The sequence below is a fragment of the Rhipicephalus microplus genome, unplaced genomic scaffold (assembly GCF_043290135.1).
Source record: "Rhipicephalus microplus isolate Deutch F79 unplaced genomic scaffold, USDA_Rmic scaffold_18, whole genome shotgun sequence".
NCBI lineage: Eukaryota > Metazoa > Arthropoda > Arachnida > Ixodida > Ixodidae > Rhipicephalus > Rhipicephalus microplus.
Genome location: NW_027464591.1, coordinates 1,972,815 through 1,986,021, shown reverse-complemented (window position 1 = coordinate 1,986,021; position 13,207 = coordinate 1,972,815). Strand labels below are relative to the sequence as shown.

Here is a 13,207-nt window from a genome sequence, read left to right as displayed (position 1 = left end):
CTAATGATGGTTCATGCCAAGAAACACGCTCCCATTCAACACAGCGGTGAGTGCCGGTGTAACTCTTTCTCTTGCTTCAAGGCTCACCATGGTATGTTTTGCTGGATGTACAGATGATGCTAGCGAACGGGTTCCCAGTCAACATAGGGGAAGGATTCAGGAAAACTTACGCACACTAACATAGTGCTAAGTCCCATCATTACAGTGGTATATAGGTTTCTGCTCCAGTTTCGAAAAAAGTTCAATGGCCACCCAGCGGGTGCTCTTCCAATGTATATAGCATGCTGTAAATAGTAAAGGGAGAATGCCCGTCCACGTCTCGGCTGTCACTTCTTCTTGGCCGGAGGCTCGGACGCCGGGCCACTTGGTTCTCGCTGCCTCGCGTCCGACGCTCGATACAGCAATTACTTTTAGGCGCGAAGCTCCTTATAGCGGCACCCGTTCGTCCCTCCTAGCTGTTGTAGTAGTGTGTAACCTAGTGTGTTGTAGTGTGTAACCTAGTGTGTAACCTAGTGTGTTGTAGTAGTGTATAACATTTTGACTTCCAAGGTGGTGCCGGTGAAAGATTTCTTCTGTGCGTTGTTGAACAATAAAAAAATAGTGCTTAGTGTACATGCCAATGGCTGCTAAGGGGGAATGAGAGACAGGGGCATTCGGCTTCAGTGAGCACACACGCTGCGATCCCCATTATCAGCCATTGGCATGTACATTGAGCACTATCTGACAAGAAGGGGTTGCTACGTTATACTCGCTGGGTGTAACCTCCTTAGTTTTAGAAAGGTGTAGCGAGCGTTGGGCCGCAGCGCCATGAATACAGTGAACTAGTATATACCATGAACTCGAGGTGGTTAAAGGTGGGAACTAGACCCGAAGCGCAAGCCGTAAGAAAGTGTGAGCGTGCCACCTCTCGTTTAGTCCTTGGAATGTCCGCTGGATGGCGGTGCTTCTATATGGGGTATATATGATGAAAAGATGCGAGATGGTGGTACTTGGAGTTTTGAATGGATGGACGAACGGACACACAGACAGATGCATGGATGGACGAATGAACGGACGCAGGGGCGGATGCATGGACGAACGCAGGGACGGACGCACGAACAGACGCACGCACGGACGGGCGGATGGACGCATGGATGGTCACACAGACGGACGCATGGACGGACAAAAGCAAGAATGAATGGACGGACGAATGCTTCGCCTTTCTCCATCATTCACTCCGTCGGTGTGCTGCCAATTTTTTTCCTCTTGTTTCACAGCTCGGGTCATGACGCGCCTTCCATTTCATGAATTTCTTGCCACGCGTAATTCAGGTCTGATGTAACAGACCCTGTGTATATCGTGCGCCCTGGGCGCGATGAGTTTTGATATAACCCGTAATGATCAATGATGAATATCTCGAACCACGGGCACCATTTGGGATTTCAAGAAAAAATGCGCATATCATAAATTTCCATGTGCTACTACTTTCAATTATCAACTGCCCTCAGGTCAATAACTGAAATGGTAACTAACAGATAATATGTAATTAGTCGCAACAGGTCGTTTCGTTTGCGGCAAAGTACGGACGCCTCGACGAAGAACTGTAGTGCAGAAACAACAGCTTTACTTTCATAGTATTTTTGTAAAATGTCTGTAAAGCTCAACACCATCCTCAGCCTGTTTTAGCGAGCTGCTGGACGAAGACCTTTTCCTAGCCCCGCCGCGGTGGTCTAGTGGGTAAAGTACTCGGCTGCTGACCCGCAGGTCGCGGTATCGAATTTCGGCTGTGGCGGCTGCATTTCCGATGGAGGCGGAAATGCTGTAGGCCCGGGTGCTCAGATTTGGGTGCACGTTAAAGAACCCCAGGTGGTCGAAATTTCCAGAGCCCTCCACTACAGTGTCTCTCATAATCATACGGTGGTTTTGGGGCGTTAAACCCCGCGCATCACTCAAGACCCTTCCCAACGATGTCCCATGCTGAGTCCTGTGAGAGCTGATTCTGTTTCATCCCCTCGAACTTCCTTTTTTTTAATTCGTCACGATATCTAACTCTCTGCCTTCTTTGACTGTATTTCCCATCAATTAGTGACCATTCTGTTGCTCGTACACTGGATGTGTGTGGTACGTATGACGTGGCCTGCTTAGGTCCATTGCTTTTACTTAATGTCAAGTAGAAAATCGGCAATCCCTTTGGTTCTCTGACTCATTACACCATCCACTAATCAGTTAATGTTATTCCTACAAGTTTACGATGCAATGTGCTCAGCGTAATCCAACTTTTTGCTTTGTAACACTTCACGTTTCAGTCCCATATGTAAAGCTGGCAATACGCAAGAGATGTATACTTTTCTCAAGTGACAGTGTTTTTCAGAAATTATTTGGTCCTAAAATGTACCCGTGTTTAAAAGCCCCAAATAGGCATAAGGACGTATTTCAAGCGCGAAAGAAGCAAGCGCATAAATAGATTGACATGCAATAGAGACCGTGCTGGTGTTAAAACCTTTCGCAGAGTACATTTGAACTTGCATAATAAAACCTTTTGCAGTGTACACTAGAACTTGCATTAGTAAGCGCTATACCCTGTACTGGCTACAGTTTAACCAATCGTATCGAAGAGTATCAACCAGGTACGTCTGCATATACGTCTGTTTCCCATAGTAGAGTACCTAGTAGTCTAAATCATTACCCGCTTTTTCTAAACACACAGTATCAGTCATTTTAGCAGATGGGACCAACATCATGTAACATTATAGTCAGTAACTCTACCTGCCATTAAAAGACAGACACTCACTGATTTGTAATTCCTCACTGGCTCAAAACATCGAGGATTACTGAGGGTCATTGGTAATATGCAAAAGAAACATCCAAAAACATCTCATTAAATCGTCATTCCAGCGTAAGCCCTATGGCCGCGTTTCTTTAAGTTCTCAGAAAAAAATTAGCAGATCCCACGTACAGTGGGAATCCATGATATGCGAAGCACAAATGAGAAATGTTGATATACGCCACATTAAAGTCAGCACAACACTACAAGGTGGAGGTAAATGATGCCGTACATGACTTCCGTGTCATGATTATCATGTTTGGATGTGTCGTTTACCTTCGGCATCTATTCACGTCACGTGATACCATATTTAGTATATGTGGAGCTAGCGAAACGGTCGCAATCCCGCTATGAGCGTGGCATGTTGTCATGTTCTTACATGATACGCGTGGCAGAATTATCATGTTTGCACCAATCATATATTTCGTCATTCATTGACGTCACGTAACACCAAATTTGTTATATGTGGAGCTATAAAAACGGCTGCGAGTGCATAATGAAGGGCCCAATATACTCCGATGTAGTGTTGACGCGCGCGCACGCTGGACACAGCGACACTACGTTAGCAAAACGCGAGCCCTCTATAGTCTGACACCAGGAGCGACCAGCGTCCATCGGCGCGGTTGCACGGCAACCGGCGCGAAATGCGACATGCTGCAGTTCGCGCCTATGCGTTACCCAGACAATGCTGCGTTTCCCTCTTTTCGTGGCGGAGAACGAAGGACACGCTGAAACGCGCATACGTCAAAGCAGTGAAGCACGGCGCGTGCCTGCGAGTATATCGCAGGACCAGCGCCAGGCGTGGCAACGCCGGTGTGGCGCGATGAAATGAACGCCGGAGAGCACGCGCACCGCTTCACGTCGAAATGTATTGACGCCATGACTGTGTCATGTAGTCATGTTATCACATGACACACATCTCATGATTATCATGTTTGCACCATTACCATACCTTCGTCATCCATTGGCGTCACGTAATACCAAATTTGGCATGTGAAGCAGCGAAACCGCCATGAGCGCACCATCAGTGTGGCATGTAGTCATGTTGTTACATGACACGCATGTTGTGATTATCATGCTTGTATGTGCCATTGTCCTATGTCGTGCGTTCGCGTTGCGTAATACCGAGTTTGGTACATATGAAGCATGTGAATACCGAGTTTTGTACATGTGAAGCGCATCATGAGCATAGCATGTAGTGATGTTGTTACATGACGCACATCTCATATTTATTATCTGAGCACCAGCATCATACCGTCGTCATCCATTCACGTCCCGTAATACCAAATTCGATATAAGTGAAGCTAGCTAAACGGCCGCCAGCGCATCATGAGCGTGGCATGTAGTCATGTTGTTACATGAAACGTATCTCATGATTATCTTGTTTGTACCAGTCACACATACCTTCGTAATCCATTCACGTACAGTAATGCCACATTTTGTATATATGACGCTAGTGAAACAGCCGTGAGCGCATCATGATCTGGTCATGTAGTCATGTTACATGACACGGATGTCATGATTTTCATGTTAGGGTCTGTCGCTTGTGTTCACCATGCAATCATGCCATACCATACCAGTTTTTGAATGTGCCATGTGAACGAAACCACCGCAAGAGCTGCAGGATCATGAATTGTAAATTATGACATTCACGACATACATGTCATAATTTTCATGTTATGACTAGTCAAGCATGTTCTTAATACAGTTATGGTATGCCATACCAAGTTTGGTATCGCTACCATTATCGAAACGGCTAGGAGGGCTAAAAGTCGTAGGCGGATAGATAGATAGATAGATAGATAGATAGATAAATAGATAGATAGATAGATAGATAGATAGATAGATAGATAGATAGATAGATAGATAGATAGATAGATAGATAGATAGACACGCTCAATGTCACCGAAGTTCACTAAGAAATGCTTCGCATTTAAAATAGTTCTAGAATTTTTTGTAAAATGTTCTAGAGTTGACGGTCTGGTGGCATGATGAGCAGGACTAGTGCGATGACCGTTAAATAACTTCGGTCCCGCCATTATATGTTGTCTTGCGTGTGATGTGAAACGAGGAAGTGTGTGTGTGCGTGCGTGCGTGTCTGTGTGTGTTCGTGTGTGTAAAACACCGTAACACTGACATCGCCTGAATGATCGAAATTATGCGTTGTTTTGTAAAGCACGCTTTATTGCACACAAAAATGTCTCCTGTCTCTAAGTGTACGCACACAGAACAGTTGTGGTCCGTGAACGCGAAGAATCACTGACACTATAGCGTCGGCGAGAAGCACTGCCGGTGACACTTGCAGACGCCGCGCGCTGGCAGCATACCTGCGTACAAAAGGCACACACAGAGGCTGTGCGTCCTCTTTGTCTAACATGGGTAAAAAAGAGCGCTACACGTTAAGTACATACCAATCGGAATAGGCAAAAGAAGAGTGCTATAGGCCAAGTAAATCCGAAACTAAGTAAAAAAAAAGGGTGGGGGGGGGCTTAAGCTTCGCCTTTGAAAGTTGTACGCGATAGCGATACTCTGTTCCTAGTGCGTACTTCGAACACTTAGTGTATTAAATCTTTTCGAACGTGCTATGCACACACTACGTGGCCTTAACGACGCAGCAGCGTCTGTGCTTTTTTTAGTGGGTCACTGGCTTTAACCGATGAAACCATTTTGGTTATCTCATCTTCTGACGGCCGATTGCAATGCACAATTGTACCACGCATTAATACGGCAATATTCTATGTTGTGAATTGTGAAGCATGTATACAAGACATTGTGTTTGGTAAAGCACGAAAATTACTTTCACTGCATTTCCAAGCAGAGGAAGCTACTTTCACGGTATTCACAAGCAGGGGCATGGCTGCGTGGCAGGACACCCGCTTGCCCCGCAAACAATCCAGGTTACAACAGCACAGACCCAGAACTTTTTAATTTTTTATTTGGAGTCGAGCAAAGATGGCTGATTTTTTTGGTCATGCAAGTAGGATGATTTTTCGCTCAACCAACGGCGCCAATGCCGGAATTTCTGAGAAACGAGCTCTTTCAAGCTGTCTGTTATAAGAGGGTGCTACACGAAGGAACGGCACTACAGGTCAACCCAGTACCAAAATAGGCCCCGTAAGGGCACACTGCCTTACAAATAAGAGTTCGTTTTGCCGCCAGGGAAGTAGAGCAGGCTGGAAGTTTGGAACACCAACGCTTGCTTGTTCGAAAAGTCCACGTTGGTAGTGGCTAGGCTGCTCGGCCCTGATTCGCAGGTTGCGGGTTCGATCCCGGCAGTGGTGGTTACATTTCGATGGAGGGAAAATGTAGGGACCTGCGTAGTGTGCGATGTCAGTGCACTTTAACGAACACCAGGTCACAATTTCAGGGGCCCTCCATACGACGTCTGTCACTATATCGTAGTTTAGGGACGTGAAGCTCTAGATCATATTACAGCTTGTCCGAGAACGCCCGCGTCACCGAAGCTAACTTATACACAGAGAAACATATTTACATAAAGAACGGACACTCCCGAAGGGCCCTCTGGTCCAGCTACCGCGCTGCTTTCAGCGCCACGAGTGGTTGGTCAGACCCGGTATTATCTTCAGCATAAATAAAATAACTAAGTTTTCTTTTTTCCGACACTGGGACTTTAACCCGCACCCTCATGCTGCGAAAATGAGTGTATTTTACACTAGGCCTCACACCCATGCTTCCGCGAAGAGTGTAAATGTACAGTACATCTCAACCACATGAATGTGCCTCTTCGTGCAAAATAAATGCAGAAAGACAACACTTTCTTGTCATACTTTACTGTTTTTTGTTGCAATTCACTGAATGTCCGCAGTGAGACATGATGTAGAGCGGGTATGGAAAATTGCACAAATTAATAAACTTTCTTCTTTGCATAAAATCTATGCCAAACTTGGGTATTCAATGTCCTCCTGAGGAAACATGTCTTAACAAAAGAGTAAAAGCGAGGATGGGTACGCCATCTAGTGTTTGTTCAGACTGTTTCTTGCTGGGCCACAATAAGGCTCCAGTGGTCCCTCTTATATAGTTTATTTCTCTATGACTCTTAGGCCATGCGAACGCTCAGCTGTACTGCATAGTTTGTACATTTTTGCGGTGTGAAGCTCGTGCGAATTATTTTTTTAAAGTTTATGCCAAATGGCATAGTGCCGCAAAGTAACAAAGATAAGCCATAAAGAAGAAAGTCTTGGATTCAGAGGTAGATTAATGTTTTTTTTTACCGCCACTGAGGTTAGTTGCATCGTAGTCACCAAGTCCCTCTTCCTTCTCTCCGCAGAACCGGCGGCCAGGGAAGCTCACGATATATGGTTCCTCGAAACATCTGGCCGGCGAAAGCTAACAGCCCGACAAGCCTGCAGCATCGAGTCAGCCAGCCGGCACAACGGCGACTTCACCGTGCACCTACTTCACACCGGACGACACCTTCGCTCTTGCGCTTACCGTCGCATACTCTCAAAGCTGCCGAATTTTTCGTCCACACGGCTAAGGCCGCGCACCGAACTCGCAGGCACTCCATTGTCGCGGCTGTATTCAAATCGCCGTGCACTACGTGAAAGCTCTTCTCTCGTAGAACATCTGAGCGACTTTCTTCGCTACGCGATTATCTGGAAGCGTGGTGGCGTTTACTTGGATTTAGACATAATTGTTCTGAAGTCGCTTAAGCCAATAGAAAACTCTGTTGCTTTCGAGGAAGATGAAGTGCATGTGACCAACAGCGTGCTTTTCTTCCGCAAGATGCATCCGGCTGTGAGAGCACTCATGAAGGCGTGTGCACGCCAGTACGACCCACGAAGCTTTCAATCGTGCGGCCCATTGTTGCTGACTCAATTGCGCCATGCCCCATTTTATGCTCGGCTCGTGAACTTTCTTAGCTCGTCAACATTCTTCAAGGTTTCTTTTGGCGAGTGGAAGATGTTCTTTGATCCAACGATGACCGAAAAGGTGCTCGAGAAGGTGAATGGCAGCTATGGTGTCCACCTTTGGAACAGGTTCAGCAAGGGCACGAAAGCTATGATCGGATCTGGCAGCCCGCTGGAAGACCTAGCTCGGATCCACTGCCCATCAGTGTACAGACAAGCCTCAACTGCGGGATACCTATAAAAAGACTACGCAAAAGAATAACCATAAAAGGGGCTTGGGCCATGTTGTGCTAGCAAACGCACTCGTTAGCTTTACCTATTTTTCATGTAGAGTTCATTCTGTATCAGTTGGGCACAGTTTAAACGTAATAATGATTAATAACTAGTTTCGCAGAAATTTCTAGTCGGCGGCTATCCCCGTGGTGAGCATGCGTGCTACCGCAGAGCCAAACCACTGCTTCAAACTTCTTTGAAAAATAAACACTTTATAAAAAGTCTCTGCAACACTTGTAGTATTACGTGTCAGATGCATGGAATTGCGCCAGGCGTCACAACTTATAAATTGCACAAGTGAGTGTTCTTAGAACACATACGTTGGAACGCACTTAGGCAAAGCAATCATCATCCCCAGCAAAAGCATGAACAAATTGTGTAGCTGCGCATGTCGTTGCTTTTTCGGCCACGTAGTGCTGCACCCTTCGCTGGCTAGTAGGTAAAAAGAATTCTGGCGTATTGGGCAGCTGGTAGCGGCACTCGCAGTGGGCATTATAGGGCAGTTTACCCCGGCGTATAGAGTGAGCCACAGTTTTCAGGTCCTCCTCTACTCTAGTTCGAAATGACCCACGTTCCAGGCACAGACGTTCGTTTCGTTGCGGCGTGACTGCGGCATCCGACCTGAATGCAAGCCGTGCTATAACATTTAAAAAGAGAATGCGCAAAGGTCTCGTTTGCACTATCGCATTTTTCCCCCTGATGTCGCACGAGCTTAATGTGCATGTGTTGGAGTAATAAAAAAGTAGGAAAGGCATCACGATGTACTCATTCCTTGTTTATGTATATATAACTGAATTTCTGGCCCCTGTAAGTTGTACGCGTCTTCTAAGCGTTGTGCTAGATGCACTGCCTTTTCTTCAAGTACTTAAAAATCAATTGCTACCTATTTAGCAATCTAATATTGATTACTCATATCAAGTCTAGGTTAAACATGTAGGTAATTGTCACATAAAAAAACTCATTTGAGTATTTTTCAAACCGTTCAAACTGACCACGAGAAAAGAGTCGTGTACCGAGAGATCGTGGGTTTGACGCCCGTTGACTGACCTTTTCGTCTTTCACATCCGATCTATGCAATTGTTTGGGCGTTATTTACGTGACACGTACACGTTAATAAAACCTTCAACTCCGGCGTAAAATCTTCCGCTTCAAAAGTTTCCGATCCAACGTTAACAGTTTCGGTCAAGTTTGTCGGTGATATCGAGAAATATAGAAATAAGCACAAACGGGCCACCATCACCTTCAAATATTTTTTGGCCCGCTGAGAGCGTTTTCTGGATTGAATAATTCTATCTCCGTGCTCTTTAATTATGCCAACATAGCATTTATAAAAGACCAAACGCATTCGCATAAGGACGATATAATTGCAAAGCAGCTACCATTTGCAAAGACATCGAAAAAAAAATCAAGGGCTCAGTGTGTCACTCTCATAGAATTGTGTGTGCGTGTGCGTACAAGCGTGTGTAGGCAGCTTCACGAAAATGCGATTTCGAGTGCACTGTGAATGTTTTATCTTCTCATCCTGCGCATGGTGTAGCACGAGTGCTGAAACAGTGTCCTGATTTCTACGGAACGTGCGCACACTGTGACGAGAAGTAATGAATACAGCTCAACTCTGAACAAATAATTAACGATACACAGTAGGGCATGTACTCAGGCAGAGCGATAGGTTGTCCTTATAGGTTTTGTTTTAAGGCGCGCAGACTGAGCACGTTAACATTTGAAAAAGTGAAATTTATGGCACAACGTGGCAGTCACGCTTGTGTCTTTCAGTTCACTACGCTAAAACAAGCTCAACCTCGCGAAAGTGCCCGCAGTTTCGTACAAGGCGGGAAAACTCTATACGAAATCACAGATAAAGACAGTTTACAACGCGATGTCAAAGTCGACGACAGACGCACATACACAAGCACATGCTTTCCTTAATGAGTCTCTGTCAATCACGTTCCATCATTCGGTTTCCCGAGGTTGGCCGCCACGTTTCCTGCCGCTGCGTTTGGGCACGCTCGATGGCGTGGACGCGCTCGAAGGGGCTCGCATTTGCGCGCCCTTCTTCGACGAGCCGTCTCGATTGGTGGCTTTGGACTTCTTCGGCGTAAGTGGCACACCCTTGCTCTCGTCGGGTTTTTCCTCGACCAGCGGCAGGCATCTCGGTTGGCTGGATTTGGGACTAACTGCCACTGCGGTGACGTCCGCCGGGTGGCCACCGCCTGTCACCGCCAATGCCTCGGCAGTGGTCGGGACGCTGCTACTGGTCGGCATGGCGTTCTCCGCGAATTCTTCGAGGGCGGTGCATGGCTGTTGCGCCGGCAGCTTCCACGGCACCATGGAGTCCCGGGACCAGAGGCTCGTAGTGCAAACCTGTGCCAACGCGGGGTTTTTTGCAGGCGGCCTAGAGCCGGAGCGCATGGTTGAGCTGGCTGCAGGCGTCGCTGGCGTCTCAGCATCCTGATGAAAGCACGAAAACGATGTCTCGCTTATACACATCACTCGAGGCCTTGTAGTGAACGAGTAAGCTAAAAAAAATTGCCCGCAGCTTCCCTCGGGGGAACACTGAGGAGGATGCGGACCATATAATTGGTTAACGGGGTGTTAAAGTGCGACTTACTTGGGTCGATGGCTAAATTGGTTAACGTGGTTGTGAAACGGGGTGTTAAATTGCGACTTACTTGGGCAGATGGCTAAATTGGTTAACGTGGTTGTAGGAGGGGGTGTTAAATGAGTGAACACGTACACACGTATGCGAAAGGGCGGCGCTGGTCGAAGGGACGTCGATCATTGTGTTTGTGGATTCGTTGGAATTCATTTCACCGCGACCTTGGACGTCGACGCGCCGTACAAACCAACCGACGAGCGGCAACTGAGCGAGCGAGCGCCGACCTTGAGTATATATACAGCACGACGGCGCATGCACTGTCAGCTGTTGAATGTTCTCGAAGCGCGACGCCACATGCGCGTCCACTGGAGAATCAGGAGAATTGTAGATGTCGAACGCGGTGTGTAGAGGAGGAAGGGTGCACAGATGGTGGAGGAGTGAAGCGCGCGCGGTGTGTAGAGGAGGAAGGGATGCACAGATGGTGGAAGAGTGGGCGACGGCGCATGCGCGCGCGTCAGCTGTCGAATGTTCGAGAAGCGGTGCGGACGGCGCGGACGGCGCACTACAAGGCGCGAGTATAAGATGCTCCGCATCTAAAACAAGACTTGGTCGCGTTCCACGATCCGAGCGTGTGCCTCATGAGGAGGCACGCTCCACCCGATTCTCTTTGCTTCATTTCGCTAACGTAACGCATTTTCGTATGTGTTCACATGTATGATCAAAATAGAATACGGAACATATGTTTGAAACAGTGCAGTATTGCCTACTCGCTAATAAGGCAAACTGCAGCTATGACGGCTAAAACTGCAGCTATGACGGCTAAAACAGGCAAACAACGCTTTGGACGTCTCAAAAGGCTTCCGCTAGCGGGATAACGGGTTTGCGTCGTGCAGTGCGCCTTATTACTGTGTGCGTGTGGTAAGACAAATGAACGACACTTCTGCTGCGAAAGTTGGGAGAATGGCAGGTTTTGCTCCAGAGGAAGAATGGTTTCGTACAACGGTGCGCAGTACGTCGAACGATTTTAACATCATTCAACGCAACCTAAAGAAAGCTCTCCAGAGGACGTGTCGGAACCTTCGTCTAACTTCTAAACTGGAACACACATAAGACTAAGTCGGCATTGGGCGATAGTAAATTTTGTGGACAACCTTATCCCTCGCCATTGTGCAGAATATTACCGCGTAACTTGAAACTATAACTTGATCACTAATGCACTGCAATATTGGGACCACAAAGGTCTTGTGCGATGCATCTCATATTACTTCGGACATCACATGGCCAAGCTGTTCCTTAACATTGTTTAACCTCGTGCTTGCGTGGCTTCTCGGCTGCTGGTCCAGATTCTCGGTGTTGACCATGCAATCCACGCGGACGACATTACCATTGGCCGACACGTAGTTCCAAAAGTGCCATGCATGACTAAAAGCAGTAATCAATACAATCGCCAAGTACGTCATAATAAGGCGACTTGAAATGCACTTTGCTGTAGTCGGAGCTCATAATCATTTACTGCTGGCGCTCCCACCATTGTAGGAAGCACTACCGTTGGAACCTGGTGATAAGCCACGTCATCGCGTTGCAAATATCTTCTTTCGACTCAAGTCAGGTTCCCGTCAGCAGAATTTTCCGCTTTAAAAACATTTATAAGTCGCATGCAGCCTGATGTAGGGAGCCTGATGAATAACACGATTGTTTTACTGACGCAGTTCGTTACACTAATTGTTAGCTATTCTAGTACAAAGTTCATGGGAACTCTTCATGCAGAAACATTGAAAGTGACATTGAATTAAGATTTAATCATGATTTAATGCAATAATCTAAAAATTAACCCCTTCTTACCCTCAAGTTCCCAGGACTGCGATGTGACTGTGGGACATGACCGAAGTCTATGCATCCTCAGTGATGTTCTGGCTGAAAGCGGTTCGTAGTTCACTGATAAGCAGTCATCAGTGAAGTCGTTATATCACAACTTTATTCTAAAATTGACCATAGCACAACCACCTAATAGTCTGTTAAGTTTTGCAAGTGGCTTCTGCTTGAGTGTCACCTAGCTTTCGACGACATTTTGTACAATATCCCTACTCATGTTGTTTCATTGATTAGAATTTGCTGGAGTCGGAGAAACGCTCAGTAAACGTCATACCTGCTAGACTGTTTTCCAGTGAATGACTCGTGCTGCTGAGAGGAGAATACTTACGAAGGCGCATGACTGTCTTTCAAATGTCTTTATGGAAGGAAAATTGCCAAATTACGTTGGCTCACATGGTAGCGAATAAGGTTGGATATTTTTTAATACCGGAGCTATTCCAGGTCACGGCAAATCAATATCTGTGGCTATGAAACTCTGGTTCCCAGATACAACCATAAATAGTGCGACTGCATCAGTCGACGATAGTTATAGCGCGAGAACAAAACGACGACACAGAGACAAGAGAGACACAAAAGTCCTTCTTGTCTCTGTGTCGTCGTTTTGTTCTCGCGCTATAACTATCGTCATGCCATACCAACTAGCCCAAGCTACCACACTTCTAAGCTGCATCGGTCGCAGACGAAGCAGTGTTTTCAAGTTGCTTTTACCTGAGAGGCCATAGCCTATGCGAAGCCGCGAGAAGAAAAGGTACGATGGAGACACGTTGACCGGCTATGAGAGCGGAGGTTCAT

General features: G+C 46.6%; 1 protein-coding gene across 1 annotated transcript; it reads left to right on the top strand.

The window, feature by feature from the left end:
* The first annotated feature begins 6,764 nt into the window (after nucleotides 1-6,764).
* Nucleotides 6,765-7,915, top strand: LOC119185556 (lactosylceramide 4-alpha-galactosyltransferase). The gene is made up of 2 exons (XM_075883612.1): nucleotides 6,765-6,768; nucleotides 7,092-7,915. The coding sequence occupies exons 1-2, from the start codon at nucleotides 6,765-6,767 to the stop codon at nucleotides 7,913-7,915; spliced, it is 828 nt and encodes a 275-aa protein (XP_075739727.1).
* The last annotated feature ends 5,292 nt before the right edge of the window (nucleotides 7,916-13,207 follow it).